Source organism: Mauremys reevesii, linkage group 1, assembly GCF_016161935.1.
Source record: "Mauremys reevesii isolate NIE-2019 linkage group 1, ASM1616193v1, whole genome shotgun sequence".
In the NCBI taxonomy this organism is placed as follows: domain Eukaryota; kingdom Metazoa; phylum Chordata; order Testudines; family Geoemydidae; genus Mauremys; species Mauremys reevesii.
In genome coordinates, this window is record NC_052623.1 from 170,389,645 (window position 1) to 170,410,328 (window position 20,684).

The 20,684-nt window shown below is 39.6% G+C and overlaps 1 protein-coding gene across 2 annotated transcripts in view; it reads left to right on the plus strand.

The window, feature by feature from the left end:
• GRIK1 (glutamate ionotropic receptor kainate type subunit 1) overlaps window positions 1-20,684 on the plus strand; it is a 244,174-nt gene that overhangs the window by 118,785 nt on the left and 104,705 nt on the right. For both annotated transcript variants that reach the window (XM_039520738.1, XM_039520739.1), the window contains exon 4: window positions 12,324-12,505. In XM_039520738.1, coding sequence (XP_039376672.1) covers window positions 12,324-12,505 — 182 coding nt within the window. The remainder of the gene's footprint in view (window positions 1-12,323; window positions 12,506-20,684) is intronic.

Below are 20,684 nucleotides of genomic sequence, written 5' to 3' on the forward strand. Positions count from 1 at the left end.
GAGTGGGGACAGGGCACTGTATTTTTACTGTGAGGTAAACTACCGTAGGTGAGATCAGCCATAGGTTGGTGTATAGCATTGACTTCACCTAGTTTACCTCTCAGTAAAACCACACTGCCTTGTTTCCACTAGGATTGTTACGGTGGGACAGTTAATGTACATTAGTTATCCCACAATTTTAAAAAATCTCATCTCTTATGCAGTGAAGACATAGCCTAATGCTAAGCAATTTTGAAACTCTCATCATTCAGCTGTCACAACCCTCGCCTCCCAAATGTGGTATTGCACTGCTGACTATCTATGACTTAATTTTTTTCTTTTCCCATTGTCTATTGAGTTCCCATAGAAAGATAGTGGGGCTTTCATACCTCTATACAAGCATTCAGGTGGTGTCTAAATAGATCCTTTGATACTTGATTATCTACCCTCATTCTGTACAATCCAAGTATCTTACTATCGACCACAAAGCCTTTAAATGGGATTCTCAAAACTGATAACTTCTATTATGAAATGTATGTCATGAACACAGAATCCTTGCTAACCACGTCTGGAGTTTTAAGAACTATACTTTTATCTTGAGTTCTATACTATCAGTGGCAATACAAAGGACAAAACTCTTATTTCAGATCACATTGCAGATCAACATGAGTATTCTGCTCTCTGTGTACTTACAGAATTTATCAAGTAGTCAAGAGTACACAAAGAGGGAAAAACAGACTGGTTTACTGTAGTGGTCATTTTCATTCCCAGTAAGGTTATTGTAGCTCAGCAGCGTTTTGCTGGATTCATAGGACAAGATGTCAAAATATATTTATGGATATATAAATGTAAATTTATGTTTCAATCTAGCAATATATTATCCAATTAGCATTAAAAACATTTAAGTGTTGCTTACTTACATTCCAGAGATGATTAATGTTAAAGAGATTTCATCTGCAGAGATATTTACAATGTAAATGAATAATCCATCATGACATTAAATGGGAGTCGGCAGAGCAAACAAGTCAAGTATGATCAATAAAAGACACCACATTTGGATTCTGAGTGGGAATAATACTGCTTGGCTTGGGTTTTTTTTTTAAATTACTACGCTATAAAAAGAAAAAACTAAACCTGCGGGAAAACAGCAAACCTTGTTTTTTCTTAGGAATTAAGTGTACATTAAGAGCACTTTTAGTCTTACTTATATTACAGTTGCACCTAGTATTGTGCTAGATACTGTACAAACACACAGTAAGTCCCTGCTCTGAAGAGCTTATATTCTTTCAAATGGACAAGACAGCCAAAGGGTTGGAGGGGGAACAAAGGGACACAGTGATTAAGTAATTTGCCCAGCAACACAATGTGGCTTAATAGTATCAGGAGATACCCATGTTAATCTGTATCCACAAAAACAATAAGGAGTCCGGTGGCATCTAAAAGACTAACAGATTTATTTGGGCAAAAGTTTTTGTGGGTAAAAAAACCTCACTTCTTCAGGTGCATGAAGTGAAAATTACAGATGCAGGCACCATCAGAGGACCCAATCACATCAGCCACACCATCAAGGGCTCAGTCGCCTGCACGTCTACTAATATGATATATGCCATCATGTGCCAGCAATGCCCCTCTGCCATGTACATTGGCCAAACCGGGCAGTCTCTATGCAAAAGAATAAATGGACACAAATCGGACATCAGGAATGGTAACATACAAAAGCCAGTAGGCGAACACTTCAACCTCCCTGGACATTCTATAACAGATTTAAGAGTAACTATTCTTGAACAAAAATACTTCAGAAACAGACTTCAAAGAGAAACAGAAGAACTAAAATTAATTTGTAAATTTAACACCATTAATTTGGGAGTGGCTGGCTCATTACAAAAGCAGCTTTGCCTCTCCTGGAATTGACACCTCCTCATCTATTATTGGGAGCGGACTACATCCACCCTGATTGAATTGGCCCTGTCAACAATGGTTCTCCACTTGTGAGGTACTCCCTTCTCTTCATGTGCCATTATATAATGCCTACATCTGTAATTTTCACTTAATGCATCTGAAGAAGTGAGGGTTTTTTACGCATGAAAGTTTATGCCAAATAAATCTGATAGTCTTTAAGGTGCCACCGGACTCCTTGTTGTCAATGCAGCTTAATGGCTGACCTGGAAATAGAATCCAGGTCTCCTGACTCCCAAGCCATTGCTCTACTACATGGTCTCTCCAATTATTTATTTGTCAGAACTCTTCAAATATTCTTCCGTGGAGCTATGCTATTTTACACCAGCTGAGGAACTGGCTCCTAGTCTGAAGCATCAATCATGACGTGTTTTAGATAAAACTGGACCTTAAAGATATTAGTTCAGTAAGTAGATCAAAGTAGATAATTTCTGTTTGCATTTGTTTGTGTAGGCCCAGGTTACCAAGTAATCCAGATTGCTCTGTATGACTGCCCCACCTTCATCATTATTTATCATTCTGCAAATCTTAGTGTCATTCACAAATTACATCAGCAGCAATTTTATATTTACTTCAGGATTGGACCTAGTACCAATCCCTGCAGAACCCCACTAGAAACAGCACCATTTGTTGATGATTTCTCAACCACAACTACTTTTTGAAATGTCAGTTAGCCAGTTCTTTATCCATTCAGCAAATGCTCTATTCATATTGAACAGTGCTAATTTCTTAATCAGTCATGCGATACTAAGTCAAACACTTCACAAAAGCCTAAGCATATTATATCTACAGTTATCTTTATCAACTAATCTTGTAATTCCCTCAAAGAATGAAATCTGGTCTGTTTGACAAGACCTATTTTCCATAAAACCAAGTTTACTGGCATTAATTATAGTCTCATCCTTTAATTCTTTATCAACTGAATCCTATATCAGCCTTTTCATTATTTTGCTTGGAACTGATGCCAGGCTAACCAGCCTATAGTTACCTAGGTCATCCCGCTTGCCCAATTTGAATACAGGCACAACATTAGGGCTATTCTGGAAATCACTCACTTTCCCAAGATTTATTAAAATTTAACACCAGCAAGCCAGAGATTGTCTCAGCCAACTCTTTTAGAGCTCTGGGATGTAAGGTATCTGGGCCAGCTGATTTAAAAATGGTGATCACTAGTAGATGTTATCTATCATCCTCCTCAATTCCTAATAGATTGGAAAGTACTTCATCTTCATAATGTGATATGAGTAGACCATTCTGCTTCTTTCCAAGTATAGAACAAAAGTATTTATTGAAAACTTTGCTTCTTCTACATCATCATCAACAATTTTACCATCTCCATCTAATAATGGGCCTATACATTTTGAGGATTTCTTTTTTCCTAATATAAATTTGAAAACTGCTTATTGTCCTTAATCCTGCCTGTCACAGACTTTCCCTTGACATCCTTAGCTTTCCTGATCAACTTTCTGCATGTCATAACTCCTAATTTAGTGATTGCTATCTATTTTCTCATTTCCCATTTGTTATATATTGCTTTTTTAGTTCTAATTTCTGGCTTCACTTTGCCACTGAAACACAATGGGCTGTTAGCCAAAGTTGTCCTCTTTCTTGATTGAGAAACTGGGCTCTTTGGTCATGTAAAACCTTCTTAAAGAGCTCCCAATATTCATTCACATTTTTCTGTCTACATTTATCCTCTCAATCAATTTTGTATAATTTTCCTCACCTTTGGGAAATTAGCCCTTTTGAAGCATATATATATTAGTGGTTGAGACTGTCCTTTGTTCACCCTTACTGAATGTAATCAGGCCCCAAGGCAACCATCAACTTCCAGTCTAATGATGAATTCATCTTTATCTGTCATAAGGTCCAAAACAGAATTACCTCCTGTTGGGTATAATACCTACTAAAAAACTCCAATGACAGAATTCCACAACCTCCTTGGAAGCCTAGTCCGGTGCCTAATTATCCTTAAGTCTCCCTTGCTGCAGATTAGGCCCATTACTTCTTGTCCTACCTTCAGTGGACATGGAGAACAATCAATCACAGTCCTCTTTAGAGCAGCCCTTAACATATCTGAAGACTGTTATGAGGTGTCTCAGCCTTCTTTTCCTCAAAAGTAAAGCTGTCCAGTTTTTTTAACCTTTCCTCACAGGTCAGGTTTTCTAAACCTTTTATGTTTTTTGTCATTGTCCTGTGACTCTTCAATTTGTCCATCTCATTCTTAAAGTGTGGCACCCAGAACTAGCCTTTTTAGCAACTGAATCATATTATTGTCTCATATTTGTGATCCATTTTAAACCGTAGATCCTTCTCTGAAATATGGCTGCCTTGCCAGTTTTTGCCCATTTTATAGTTGTGCAATTGATTTTTTCCTTCTTAAGTATATTACTTTGTAGTTTTTATTGAATTTCATCTTATTGAATTCACACCAGTTCTCTAATTTCTCAAGGTTATTTTGAATTCGAAAGCACTAGTAATCCCTCCGAATTTGGTGTCATTTGCAAATTTTATAGTCATACTCTCCACTCCATTTTCTGAGTTATTAATGAAAATATTTAATAGTACTGGACCCAGGACAGACCTCTCTGGGTCCCCACTAGATATGCCCTTCCAGTTTGACAGCAAACCATTGATAACTATTCTTTGAGTATGGTCTTTCAACCAGTTATGTACCTATCTTGTAGTCATTTCATCTAGACTTGCAGTTCCTTAGTTTGCTTATGAGAATGTCATGTAGGATTGTGTCAAAAGCCTTTCTAAAATCAAGATATATCTACAGCTTCCCCCCATCCCGTAGGCCAGTCACCCTGAGGAAATTAAGTCAGTCTGGAATGATTTGTTCTTGACGAATCCATGTTGGCTATTCTTTATAACCCTATCATCCTCCAGATATTTACAAAGTGATTGTTTAATAATATTGTTTCCAGTATCTTTCCAGGTATTGAAGTTAGGCTGACTGATCTATAATTCCCCGGGTCCTCTTTTTTCAAGGAAGTTTCTATGTTTGCCCTTCACCTGTCCTCTGGGACCTCATCCATCTTTTAGGAGTTCCCCAAAAATAATAATTCCGAGATTGCTTCAGCTAGTTCCTTAAGTACCTTAAGATTAATTTTATCAGGCCACGCTGACTTAAATCTATCTGTTCTTTCCCTATTCCAGCTTGCATTCCTTCCCCCCTTATTACCTGGTCACTATTAATCTTTTTAGTAAAGAAGGAAGGAAAATAGGATTTAAACAGCTCAGTATTTTTGATGTCCTCTGTTATCAGCTCTCCTTCCCTGCTAAGTAGTGGATCTGCACTTTTCTTCATCTTTCTTTTGTTCCTAATATATTTAAAGAACCATCATAATGCTTTTTATCTCCCCTATTAGGTATAATTCATTTTGCGTCTTAGCCTTTCTGATTTTGTTCCTACGTGATTGTGTCATTATTTGGTACTCATCCTTAGCAATTTATCCATGTTTCCACTTTCTGTACCATTCCTTTTTGATTTTCACGTAATTAAAGAGCTCTTGATGGAGTCATATTGGCTTCTTACTTTTCTTCCTAGCTTTCCTTTGCATCGGGATAGTTTCCTGTTCTACTGGCAATATTGTCTCTCAGAAACTGCTAGCTCTCCTGAACTCTTGTTCCCCTAGATTTTCTTTCCATGGGACCTTACCTATCAGTTCTATACAGTTTTGAAAATCTGCTTTTTTGAAGTCCACTACCTTTACTCTGTTGATCACACTCCTTCCTTTATCATTTCATGATCATTTTCACCCAAATTGCCTTCAGTCTTCAGATTTGCAACCAATTCTTCCCCGTTAGTCAGAATCAAGTCTAAAATGGCTTTCCCCCAGTTACTTCCTCCACCTTCCGAAACAAGAAGCTGTCCCCCATACCATCCAAGAACTTAGACACTTTGTGTTTTGCCAACTTACTTTTCAAACAGATGCCTGGGTAGTTGATCTCTAGGTAGTTAAAGTCCCCCATTACTACCAGCTCTTTTGTTCTGGATATTTCTGTTATTTGTTCTAGAAATACCTCACATTCACCTACTCCTCCTATTGATTTGGTGGTCTATAGTAGACCTCTACTGTAACATGCATTTACCTTATTAGCACCCATATATTTATAAAAGATTATTTTGTTATTTCTATTTTTTCTTTTAAAAAATATCAGTGCATATTTCCTCAATAAAGAATAAGGCTATAGTATGTTTGAAATTTTTAAACAAATCTGATTTAGAAAAAGATTGAGGTCAAATAACTCAATATTTTTGGAGGTCGAGGTAAATGAAAAAAGACCCACACCATGATACATACCATCAAATTGCTACCATTTACTAATTTATATGCTGCTAGTGGGTTGAGTTTGCCTTCTCTCACTATGATTTTCTAGTTCTCCTGGGGGATCATTGTTATATTGCTCTAAGATTAATTAATTGTCAGGGTGCCTAAAGGTTTTTATATGAGCTTTATTTCCTCTTTTCTCTCTCTTTTTTTACTGTTTAAATCTAATTAGATAATTTTCCTGCGTTCAAACAACCATAAACCAGGTGGTCAAAGAACAAGTGTGTGAAATTTCAACCAAGAGGTGATTTATTCAGAAAATTATGCACTCCAAGGGTTTATAAAAACAGTGCCTCTTCAGCAGTAACTACAGCATAGCATCTGCTTCTTTCACATTCTAATACAATTTTAATTTAAAAAAAAATCAGTTAGTCCTTTTAGTCAACTAGACACATACAAACACCATCTTATGAATCGAATGCCAAATTCCAGAGTTCATCAATCAACATCTATCAAACTTCTCAGTGAATTTTAGGAGCAAGATACAGAGCCTCCTTCCTCAACACTCCTGAAGTATTTGTGCTGACTTTTGAATTAATACCCTATTTTTTGTTAATTCCTCGAGTTTTTAGTAAAGGTTCTACTATATTTCAAATAGCCATGGGGTAAAAAATACTACTCACGTGTTCTGTTAAATGACTATATGAATCCATGAAAGAAATTAAGAATGCAACTGTTTACAATATAATTTCCATCCCTAGGAATTACACACAATATCTTTAAGATATGGCCTTTCTTCATCCACATAGCTAAAATTCTCCTCTGGGTCCTCATTATTTCACATCTTGACTACTGCAACCTCTTCTTGTCTGGTCTTATCAAGCGATATCTTTCCTACCTAAATCCATTCAAAATGTTGCTGCAAAAATCATTTTTCTGGATAATTGCTTTGACTATGATATTACCCCCTCTTTGCATCCTTCCACTGACTCCACATCAGGCATATACCATATTTCACCTTTTTTTCCTTCACTATTCATCACCTACCCCCACCTTACCCATCATTTCTTATATGGTATAGAACCACAGACCCTGTCTCCATTTCACCAACACCACCAGCCTTGATTGCTAATTTGTTAACATTTTCAAAATGCAGATTGAGCTTTTGAGCTATTACCACCAAAGTGACAGAGCCTGAAATTCTAAGTGCTGCATTTGCCCAGCTAATACACTTCAATTTTTGAAGTTAAGAATTGAATACCATCACAATTTGATGATGTCCTAGGTTTTGAGGTGGAGGGAGAAAGTGTAACTTCTCTCACACACTTTTCTTTCTAAAGATATTTCTCTTTGCTATTGATTACTTCCAGTCACTGTTTGTGGAGTTTTAGCTGTTCTTAAAATAGTAGCTGCTTTCAGATATAAGTGCTTCTTCAATTTCTTTGTTCCCCTGCAGCTGCACCTTGTCCTTTCAATTGGCCCAGAATACTTAGCTACTGCTCCTAGAAACCTGGGTGGGGGAGGTCAGGGATGAAATACATTTTTGTTCTGGTTTTTACTTTGCTTTTACATTAGAAAGACCACAGACATCAGTAGGAGCCTACATTTCCCACCGTACATTCTGAGGGAGCTGGGCTGTTTTCCTCCACCCCTGCAATATGGAGTCATTTTCTCCAGCAAATCCCATTCTTGCTCCCACAGTTCACCTATAACTGTATTATAATTCCTGTTCCTACAGAACACATTTAAACAAAGCAATAATTGAGCTTGGGTATTATTGTTAGTATGATGCACCAGAAATGATTTTTTTATGAATCTCAATTTTTCTTTGTTAAAATCATTTTGGTCTCAGTGGCTGAAGCATCACAGTTTGCAACAAAATACTTGAACTCTTGAGACAGCCAAACTACAAGTTTACAGCCAAATTACATAAACTCCCCTGCTTGTTGGTAAGTTTCAGAAGCCTGAGCTCTATTCTTATAACAATGAATCTAGAAGACTGTCTGGAAGTCAGCCTGTGGTCTCTGACCGTGTGTACAATGATTTCCATTTGAATACTCATAATGGTTATATTGACTGTTGATGCTTAAACTCCCCCCCTCCCCCCGCCCGAAAAGCACAGAACCAGTACAACAGGGAAAAAGGCATTTGTTCCAATGTAAGAGTGAGTTCTTGAGTGAAAGCCAACACCATGCAATGTTGCTATCATCAGTTAACAGAGGACAAAATGATGCTTTATCTTGTAGTTTGCCTTGTATTAGTACAGCGCTTATACTAGAGGATTATTCAGCCAAGTAGGTTCAAACACAAGGGTATTCACCCACAAAAGCTTATGCTCCAATACGTCTGTTAGTCTATAAGGTGCCACGGGACTCTTTGTTACTTTTTACAGAGCCAGACTAACACGGCTACCCCTTTGATACAAGATAAAATACACCTCACACTGGCCGCTGAGGGGTTCATTTTCATAATTACTATTCGTTAGCTTTTCTTAGTAGGTATCTCTTGCTTTTATTCTGTTTATTCTGTCACCAAGACTTAGGGTTGCCCCCCATCCCGTTTTCACCCAGATAACTCAGGTTTCAGCTTGTGTGTCTGGGTGTCATTTGACAAGCCCCGATGTCTGAGATTATTTTATCTGGTGGTGGGTCAAGAGGGAAGAGGCGAAGCTGAGACAGAACCTCAGATGTGGGTCCTCTGGGGTCTGGTTACCCACAATTGGAAAGGTGTCAATCCTAGGTTCACCACTCACCACTGGTCTGGTGCCTTCTCCTGGTTGCTCTGAGGATTAGCTTCTGAAGTAGATAGCCGCTGCCATGGTTTGCATACAACTATGCTGTCTCTCCTTCTGGTCTGCAGTTCCACTGTCACTCCCAGACCCTCCGTGTCTCCTTTGTGACTTAGCCCTCCAGCTAGGTCACTCAGGGCATGTCTACACTGCCGGCTAAATTGGCACTGCTGTTGATTTAGCGGGTCTGGTTAAGACACGCTATGTCAATGGGAGAGCGCTCTCCCACTGATTTGTGTACGCCACCTCCCCGAAAAGTGTAAGGGAAGTCGGCAGGAGAGGGTCTCCCATCAACACAGTGCAGTGTAAACCCTGTGGTAAGTGGGTCTAGCATCAGCTTCAGTTACATTTAGGGTTGCCAGGTGTCCGTTTTTCACTTGGAACACCTGGTTGAAAAGGTACCCTGGCGGCTCCGGTCAGCACCACTGACCGGGCCATTAAAAGTCTGGTTGGCCGGGGCTGGCAGGCTCCCTACATGGCTCCATGCAGCTCCCCGGAAGCAGCGGCATCTCCCTCAGCTCCTAGGCAAAGGAGTAGCTGTGGGGGCTCCACACGCTACCCCTGCCCCGAGTGGCCAGCCAATGGGAGCCGTGGGGATGGTACTTGCAGACAGAGGCAGCGTGCAGAGCCGCCTGGCTGCACTTCTCCCTAGGAGCTGGAGAAACATGCCGCCGCTTGCAGGGAGTCACCCGAGGTAAGCGCAGCCCGCAGCCCACACCCCCAGCCCTGAGCCCCCTCCCAAAGCCCGTACCCCACACCCGCCTCCTGTGCCCCAACCCCCTGCCCCAGCCTTGAGCCCTCTCCCACACCCAAACTCCCTTCCAGAGCCCACACCCCAAACCCTCTCCCATGCCCCAACCCCCAGCCCTGAGGGCCAGTGTGGAGAGCTCACCCTCTCACGGATCCCTTTTACTTTCACTCAGCAGAAGTACATCATACGGTTTTTGTGGGAAATTTAGGTTCATGCATAATTAGAAAGAGAAAACAATGACACACTTAAAAAACTATTCAAGAGTTCTTTGAAGAGCAGGGACCTCTACTGAGCTAGATGGTTAGTAATTAGGGCTGTTGATTAATCGCAGTTAACTCACATGATTAACTCAAAAAAATTAATTGCGATTAATCACAGTTTTAATCGCACTGTTAAACAATAGAATACCACTTGAAATTCATTACATATTTTTTGATGTTTTTCTACATTTTCAAATATATTGATTTCACTTACAACACAAAATGCAAAGTGTACTTTATATTATTTTTTATTACAAATATCTGCACTGTAAAAATGATAAGCAGAAGAAATAGTATGAGATAAATTGAAAAATACAAATATTGTAGTGCAATCTCTTTATTGTTAAAATGCAACTTACAAATGTAGATTTTTTTTTTTACAAAACTGAACTCAAAAACAAAACAATGTAAAACTTTACAGCCTACAAGCCTACTCAGTCCAACTTGTTGTTCAGCAAATTGTTAAGACAAACAAGTTTGTTTACATTTACAGGAGATAATGCTGCCCACTTCTTATTTACAATGTCACCTGAAAGTGAGAAAAGGCGTTTGCATGGCACTTTTGTAGCCGCGTTGCAAGGTATTTACATGCCAGATACATGCTCATTTTAAAAACACTTTCACTACAGATTTAACAAAACGCAAAGAAGATACCAAGGTGAGATTTCTAAAGATAGCTACAGTACTCGACCCAAGGTTTAAAAATCTGAAGTGCCTTCCAAAATCTGAGAGGGATCAGGTGTGGAGCACGCTTTCAGAAGTCTTAAAAGAGCAACACTCTGATGCAGAAACTGCAGAACCCAAACCACCAAAAAAGAAAATCAACCTTCTGCTGGTAGCATCTGACTCAGTTAATAAAAATGAACACGTGTCGGTCCGCTCTGCTTTGGATTGTTTTCGAGCAGAACCTGTTATCAGCATGGACCCATGTCCTCTGGAATGGTGGCTGAAACATGAAAGGACATATGAATCTTTAGTGCATCTGCCAGGTAAATATCTTGCGACGCCGGCTACAACAGTGCCATGCGAATCCCTGTTCTCACTTTCAGGTGACGTAAACAAGAAGCAGGCAGCATTATCTCCTGCAAATGTAAACAATCTTACTTTTCTGAGCAATTGGCTGAACAAGAAGTAGCACTGAGTGGATTTCTAGGCTCTAAAGTTTTGCATAGTTTTTTTTCAAATGCATTTTTTGTACATACTTCTACATTTGTAAGTTCAACTTTTATGATGAAGAGATAGCACTACAGTACTTGTATTAAATGAACTGAACTTTTTTTTTTACAATGCAAATATTTGTAATAAAAATAAATATAAAGTAAGCTCTGTACACTTTGTATTCTGTGTTGTAATTGAAATCAATATATTTGAAAATGTAGAAAATATCCTAAAATATTTCAATAAGTGGTATTCTATTATTGTTTAACAGCATGATTAATCGTGATTAATTTTTTTTAATCACTTGACAGCCCTATTAGTAAGCAGCGTACTGTATTTAGATAGTTGGGGCCGGATCCTCAACTGTGGTGAATCAGCATAGTCCTGCTGGCTTCACTTAAACTGTACAGATTTACACCCAACTGAAGGTCTGGTCCTAAATCAAAAGATCTGAGTTTTTAAGCCACTGGAAATCAAGCTAGGCGTGTCTAATAGCATGAGAAGCAGGATGGTCTTGTGATTAAGGCACAGAACTGGGTGTCAGGAGATACTCACTGCATCACTCTTCCTGTGTGATGTTATACAAGACACTTAACTTCACTATGCCTCACTTTCTCCAAAAAATATTATGAATGATAATTCCCTACTTCAAAGGTATTGCAAGGTACTCTGGCACTAGAGTGATAAGCACCACCGAAATGCCTATAAATAATAAATAAATATTGGTAAATGCCACTCATCCTAATCTACTGGATTGTAAGTGAACTATGGTGGATATGCTTATTGCCGGAACTTGTTTTATTATTTGCTCACTTTTGAAGTTATAAAGGAACATTTACAAGAGGTTTACACAGTTCCAGGTTTGCTTTGTTTAACAGTGATGTTTATGATTAGAGGCTGGGGAGAAAGAAATTACATCTTAGAAAAATTCAAACCTATTTGTAGTGTTTATTTTTCCAAAGTAAATATGCCACAAAGGGTAAACAGCTGCATAAACCACACCAGCAAGAAAGATGACAAATGAAAAGTTAATAGCTTAACCTTTAGATAGGTGGCAGCTTGAAATATATTGGGAATGATAAGAGATTGAGTAAGTGGCAATAAATACTCATTTCACAGAACAGTCAACTGTATGATTGGTTGTCATTTTCTAGGTCTAATTCGCCTGCAAGAGCTCATCAAAGCCCCTTCTAGATATAACATTAAAATCAAAATCCGTCAGTTGCCCTCTGGGAATAAAGATGCCAGGCCTTTACTCAAGGAGATGAAGAAAGGCAAGGAGTTCTATGTGATATTTGATTGCTCACATGAAACAGCAGCAGAAATCCTTAAACAGGTAAGAGGAAAAAAACCCACCAATAATGCTCATTTCTCATTCTCAAAGATATAATGCCATTTGGTTTTCATTCGCTGGGAAACAATAAAACTGCATTCATGTGGATTAAGCTGTAGATCTGTTATCAGAGACAGTTGGTACAGAGCAACTCATATGAGCTCAGTTGAGTTTTACAGCACTTCGGAGCCGTGCAGTGCTATGTTTCTGATGAGAATTTGGGTTGTACCCGTGAAGATGATTTGCAATTGTAGTTACAACTTTGGATTCTGCTGGCGTGAAAGGAATGTTTCATTTTTTTTTAATATGTCCTGTTTCAATTTTTTTAACCTTATGTCTAAATGTAAGGATCATTTTCCAAATGCACATTGACTTGCTCAAATCATTCTCGCCATAAAACCTATTGGGTCAAATTAAACTGAGTTACACCGGGGTGAGTCTGCAGTAATTCCACTGAAGACAACATAACAACTCTGGATTTGCACCACTGTAAGGGGGTAGAATTTGGCCCACTGGCTCCAACTTGCCAAATTTCAGCTCTGAGCTGGAGAAAAGAGGCAAAGAAAATGGCACCATAGTACATAACAATAAATTTAAAAAAAAAAATCTAGGTATTTCTACAGCACCACAGATACAAACAGGAATAAACACTAAAGATTCCTGTCCCAAGGAGATTACAATCTAAAGCCCCATTGCCTTAAAGATATATGCACCTGCTTAAATTTATGTAGTGCGTTTACTTCAAAGGGACTACTCAGTGCATAAAGTGAAGTAGGTGTGTAAATCTTTGTGGGATTGGGGCCTAAGACCCCAGTCCTGAAAACCGATCAGCTCGGGCAGACCCCTGTGCCCACGCAGACACACAGAGACTTCAGTGAGGCACCACACAGGCCGTGCACATTGGCTTACAGGTTGGGGGCTTACATCAGACATAATGAAGCTGCAAACCTGAAGGGGAGCCCCAGGAAGTCATGCAATATGATTTATTTTTTGGCACACAGGTTGGTAGTTCTGAAGAGCAGGAACATATGGCAAAGGAATGAGCTTTGCAGTGGAAGGCTAAACAAATGAAGTCAGTCCCAAGGGACATGAAGGAAGTGACTAAGGTTACCTGGCTCACTGGTGGAGGTGGAGAGTACTTCAAGCATAGTAAATTGTTTATGAAAAAATAACCACTGAGTCAAAAAAACAAGAGGAGCTGAAGGGTGCACTACGGTGGGCTAAAGTGGCATAGAGTGCAGGGGGGAGACAAGTGATAGGAAAGATGCTCTGCAAAGAATTGAAAGTGAAGACAAAGAGCCTGAAGTGGACTGTGGAAAGAAACAGGGAACTGAGTAGGGCTGTGCCTTGGGTCAGAGCTGTGGGGAAGGAAGCAGCACAGCATGATGAATGGATTGGAGAGGGAAACGATCAGAGGTCAGAGAGGATGTGGCTACTGTAGTCAAAGGAGAGATAACCGTGGTGTGAACCAAAGTTTTGGCTGTGATGACAAAATAAGAAGTGGATTTTGAAGCTTTTGTAGAAGAAGAAAGAATGAATGGTGGTTATGAGACAGTCTTGTTATGAAATGCAGATGAAAGAAGCAGCAGCAAAACATTGAGACTTCCTCCCATCAAAAGGCAGTTGAAGCAGAGATGGGGATCTATATTCAGGTTGTCAACTTATGCTGCAGGGTAGATCGGTACCTAAAGCATGGTGTTTGATATTCTCAGTAGCCTTATTGGAAAGTCCTATATAACTTTATAGGGATGAAATGAATAAATTAAACAAGTCTTACAGAAATTATTCTGAAAACCTATAAAACTTAATAGAGAACAATATCTTCCCTCTAGAGATATTTAAACCGTGCCATAGAATTTTATAGGAAATATATAAATCTCATTTAAGGCATATAAGATTTCCCATAAGAGCAGAAACCAAAGCCAAAAATCACGTAACTCACTATGGGAGTAATCCCAATATCTACAATTTTTTAGCTTTTTATTATACTTACAATAAGACAGTTGAGACTTGGTAGCTCATACTGGAAGATGCCTGGATATTTGTGGATGGATGATGGAGAGGTGGAGGTAGGGTAGGGTGACCAGACAGCAAGTGTGAAAAATCGGGACAGGCGGTGGGGGGTAATAGGAGCCTATATAAGAAAAAGACCCAAAAATTGGGACTGTCCCTATAAAATCGGGACATCTGGTCACCCTAAGGTAGGGTGTTGTTAAAAGGGTAATGGGCTACAGGGGGCACATGAAATATGAATCACCAGTCTTTCAAACAATATTTAAAAACATCATAATTATCATAACGTCACATTAAATTCATCTATGTACAAACCAAGGCTCTGCTACTGCAATGCAGCGGATGAATTTTGACCCAAATATTGGGTGGACAAAGAGCTACTTGACTAGACACTCAGCCCCTATACCTCCTCCCCAGTATGCTGCAATATACGTTTAAAGCCCATGTTTGCATCCACTGACCAATGTAATGAAAGAGCTTATACATAAGAAAGTTTTTATAAAGCAAAAATACAGACACGTGTGTGTGTGTCCGTGTCCCCACAATGGTAGGCCTGTATCCTGTCCCTCCCTGAGGCTCTGAGAAGTCTCTCTCCTCTCCCCCATGTCAGAGACCTGTGTGTGCCACCCAGTATCAAGGGCTCCATGTCCCCAAGAGAGTGGATTCTCCCTGTCACAGATGGACCTTTTCTCTCTCTATTGGGAGTGGCGCCAGTCGGAGTCTCTCTCCCCCTCAGCATTGTACAAACTTTTGGGAAAGTGGCATGTTGGCAGAAGGAAGCTCATCTTTGCCCTCTGGCTCCCCCTGTTAGGGGAGAGTGGCACCTATGGAGCAGAGCTCTGTTCCTTTGAAATTAACTTTCCTTCCCCAGCCAGCCTGAACGTAAGAAGACAAGCATTTGTCTCCCCTACCACCATTGCAGCTATGCTGCAATGTGGTGGCTGTTGACTACATTGAGTCCCCAGACAGGTGCATGGTGCTCCTGCATGGTTCTGAGTGCAAGATCAGGAGTCTGACTGAATCACAGGTTGTTTTATGGCTGGAAATGCCCTTTAACTGAATAGATACATCAGAAATAAAGCCCTTAAAACATGTAAGTGCAGAAATGTGTGAATATATAGTACAGCTAGGCCCATTGGATAAGTAAGTACAAACTGAGGCTCCATGCAGGAAGGGGTAGTTTATTTACCCCACACTCCCTTTAAAAAACAAACAAACAAAAAAAAACAGAATTCCCTTTCCTAGAGTGGACTAAATACCTTTAGCTTATTTTATGACTCAAATAAAATATAGTTGAGGCATACTTCTCCCTTGTATAGTTAGCAATCACACTATAAACAAATAGGAAAATCAATAAATTAATTCAAACAAACTCTGACACCCATTCCCCTCTGAGTAGTCTGATCCCTGGGGCTCATTTTTTTTAATATGGTACCTGCTTTGAAGAGCCTTTTTATAGTCCCTCACTAGCCTAACAAGGTCTAGCTGTTCTGACTGACTGGTCAGAATCACAACTGTCCCTTCTCGGACCCAAAGTCTAAGAAGAGTGGAAAACAACTGTAACTCTTTAACCCCTGCTAGTGGCCTGCACCTTTTCTGTAGTTGCTTGGAATTTTCTCCAGAGCAAAAGAGGGAGAGAGAGCTGCTGACTAGATATAATTTCCAACTGGAACTCTGAAGGGTCAGTCCCCCTATACAGAGCATTATATTTTCTTCTGATGAGAAGATGATACTTTGTTGTAATTCTAGATGTGGAGGAAAGATGATTAATGTTAGTCAATGAACTACAAGACAACATAATATTTATCTCTAATACTCCTCCAAAAGAGTTTGTAACCTCCTGGAACTGGAGCAATTTGGCTGATGGTGCTTACAGATTTTACCAACTTCGTCAACAGATTTTGGGATCATCTTGAACCAAGCAATTCAGTTGACTGAGCTTATGTGCTCCACAGTTTCATGTTTTCTTAAATTTTGAACTGATAGAACTTACAAACTAAACACAGCACACCATCTGCGTCTATAGTGTGGCATTTTCCAATAGCACCTAACCTCCTTTGAAAATCTCGGTCTAATTCTCTTTAAACCAGTGATTTGGCTGATGAAGTATACAAACATGCAAGCCCTGTGTGACTCTGCTGACAAAGATTCTATAAATTCTGCTAACAGAGTGTGTAATCTTCCTGAACTTGAGCAGGTTTACAAATTCTTCTACCATGGCTATGTTCCCATGGTGATTCCAAACTCCATGTGGTTTTGGCAAAGTTCACAAAGACTGACATAATATTGAGGGAGTTGCAATTTTGGCCAGGGACATCCAGGTAAATTCTTTGACTAAAAGAAACATGAAATCTTTAATGTCTATGTAAAATAAATTAAAAGTGTGCACTGGGCTTTATGAAAAGAGGACTGTGTTTGGGTAAGGAAAGTTTGATTTTGTAGATATATAAATACTACAGAGCTCAGTATTCCTTAATAGAATTGAGTGAAATTTTTAAACAAAAAGGTTAATTAATAAAAAATCATCCTTTTTTTAAAATGGTTGACTTTTTAAAAAAAATTAGACATTTTAATCAAAAAAGTTATTGAAAGGGTTATAAAAAATTTCACTTACTAAAATAATGTCAACATTTGAGAAAATGTGTTTAAAATATAAAAATTGGGTTTAATTTTGAACCCAGAGAAATGGAAACAACTTACAAATTTTGAATTTTTTCAGAATTTTATTTTTTGACCAACCCTACTTACTGGCCAACTCTTCTAAAGTTAAATATAGCAGGAATAATTTTGGGAAAGTTCTGTGTCCTGAGATATGCAAGAGGTTAGATATACATGGTATAACAGCCTCTTTTTGTGTGTCATGGCTTACCTGCTAAGGTTAAGTCTTTAACATTAACTTGCAATTTACTCTTTTGACTTAAGCATAGTGATGTAGATTTTACTGCTAGACAAACTCTGACTGATTTTGTAGGTACTCATTTTAAATGCTCTCTTTTCCCACACTTTTTTTGTTATTACATTGTTTATGGAATGTGCTTGTATTTTTAATAAGATTTTGGATACCCAGAAAATGTTTTATGAAGATTTCTAGAGTCACTTCAGCTACGTGGTGGTCATAGCAACAAAATAACTAATTCAGTTCTTATAGAAATGCTAAAACTGTGTGCCACAGTAGTAAGCACTCTAACTACTATGATAAATATGAAAAGATATTTCATTAAAATAAGTAATGTATGACATTTTAAAGAACCTTCCTTGGCTAAAGTATCTCTAGGTATTAGGGGCCTTAACCAGCTCACAATTTATCCAGACTTCATGATTGCACAGGACCCAGTAAGCCACATATAGCATGGCAGCTTCACAGCCCATCAGCCAACTCAGAAGCCTGGTTGTTGCATGGTGCAAGGACAAAATCCTGCTCTGTGCATAGCAGAATGGGAGATCATATAAAATGAGCTCCACAGCTTCTCCTTAATGCTGCTCACTATCCTAGGACACATCTTCTTGGGGGAGTAGGTGTGGGAGGGGAGAACAGCCTGCAGGCATTACTTTAACCCCCACCCCTGGTATGGCTCTAGTAGGAAAGGAGGTTGGGAGAAAAGGAGAATGGAACTCAGGCCTTTTAATTATTTTTAAGATTAAAAACTCTACCATTTCAGTACTCATCCCCAGTCACTGTTTGGTAGGTGGAAGCCTGGTCCCACTTGTCTAAGACCTGGTATACACTTAAAAATTAGACTGACCTAGCTATGTCCCTCAGGGTTGTGAACAATTTTGCAACCTGAGCACCAGAATTAGGTTGACCTAAACCTCAGTATAGACTCAAGTAGGTCGATGAAAGAATTTTTCTGCTAACCTAGTTACAGCCTCTCTGAGAGGTGGAACAACAACATTGGCAGAAACCCCCCCTTTCTTTTGCTGTAGGAATTGTCTACACCAGGGGTTGGCAACCTTTGTCACGTGGCTTGCCAGGGTAAGCCCCCTGGTGGGCCAGGCCAATTTGTTTACTTGCCGCGTCCGCAGGTTCGGCTGATCGCGGCTCCCACTGGCTGCGGTTCACCGCTCCAGGCCAATGGGGGCTGCAGGAAGCAGCGCCAGCAGATCCCTTGGCCCACGCACAATGGCACAACTTAAGTATCTTTGGCGCTACTCCCACTCCTATTGGAGCAGGGGCAGCTCCAGGCACCAGCACAGCAAGTGCGTGCCTGGGGCAGCAAGCCGCGGAGGGTGGCCTGCCGGATGCCGTGAGGACAGCAGTCAGGCAGCCTTTGGCGGCATGCCTGCAGGAGGTCCGCCGCTCCCACGCCGCCAAATCCACCCGCAGGCCACCTGGCTGCCGTGCTTGAGGCAGCAAAAAACATAGAGCCGCCCCTGTATTGGAGGAATTCCCATGATTAAGTGTGGCTCTTTTCTTCTAGATCACTATCTGGGCTTGGGAGCACAGGGAAGAGATGTTCAGATCCATGATCCCCTTCTCTCTCACTGAACTTAAAGAGACAGTTAACCAGGAAGACTTCCTTTTCTGGTCACATGGCTCCTTTAAAATGGTTCCTCTAGCTAAATTAGATCAGTCAGCTGGGCAAAATCCTATCCCTGGTTTTAAGCCATCAGTGAAAACACTGAGCATGCTCAGTGCATCTCACCATGTCTTTCACAAGTACCTTAATGCCATATATCATTTGAATGGAGCAGGTTTAGGAAGCAATATAAGACAGCATTAGATGGCTGTGTCTGTGTGAATAGTACCTCACTGGAAAAGTGACCACCTGCTGTGGCTGTGCATGCTGGGTGCATTGAGGACACAGCAGACACAGACACATCCAGCAGACACAGAGTCGGGGAGAGATTGGGCAGCTCCTTAGAGGCTAAATTATAATTTGAGATATGAGGCTATACATATGTAATTTGAAAAAATCCTTTATGTTGTGTCAACTACCATCTTTGCTGACACTCGTGAGACTTCCAGAACTAAGAGCATTAGCCTCCACAACTTGGGTTAAAGAGCCAGACACTGTAACTGGTGACTGTACAACATTCATCCTCTGCGGATCAAGCACACAGGGAAACATGTACCACGCATTGGTCAGCAGGTTATAGTGACACTTGGGTCACTTACGTAAGAGGACAGTTATTTGTTCGAAGTCTTAGCAATGTGTATGATGGCACAAAGTGGAATAATTACATACAAGAGTTATTTTCTAATTGGAGTATTTTATAGAATATAGCATTCTCTCTAAACATATGCACATTTGGAGCCAAATTCTACACTCAATTACAGCTAAGTGCATATTTAGGGAAGGGTAAACTCCATGGATTGCAGTCGAGTTACTCAAATCCACCAGTGTAAATCTAAAATAGCTTGATTTAAGTCGGTGGAGTTACTGTACTCTGGATTTACACAGTATGGTTTTCTCTCATTCTATATTATAATAAGAACATTTAACATTGAGGGGATGTGCGTGAGATGTATTTAATAAGGCTTATTTTTATAACCTGGGGAAATAGAGTGGTGATAATACATCTAATTATTTGAATAATGAGTAATTTAATGCACATGAAATTGAATAATATCACTGACAATGAATAAGCAATAGTGCAAACTTACACATGGATTGCTTAAAGTACTTGGGTGATTTCAGTGGGCCCACATTTTCATCCCCGTGCTTTACATATCACAGCAATGCAGGGAAATTCTTAGGCTTATTTTTATAGCGTTCTTTTAGAGAAATGTCACAAGAAGTTTTTGAAATTTCCTGACATTTCATTTTGTCCTTTAATAAGTAAAGAACTATATGAAACTGCTAGAAAGAGGGGATTTTTTAGAATAAATAAGCAAATTAATCATAATGAAAGGTTCCTGATTAGCAGGTAATGCCTGATTAATGGCACAGGCTTCCCCATAAAACTTGACAGTAAGGTTGATTTGCCATTGCCCTGTGTAGTTATTTTACAATAGTGCAAAGCGGGCATGAAATGTTGCAGTTCAGATTTGGTAGCAATTTACCCTCACTTTGCACTGATTTAAATAACTACAAAAGGTGCAAGCCGCTGATGAATCAGGCCAAGAGTGCCTATAACTTGACTTGAAAGGACGATCTTTATGAATGATAGGAGAGTTCAGTCTTCACACACATTCGTGGCCTGAAACAAAACCTGTTGAATTTAAGGA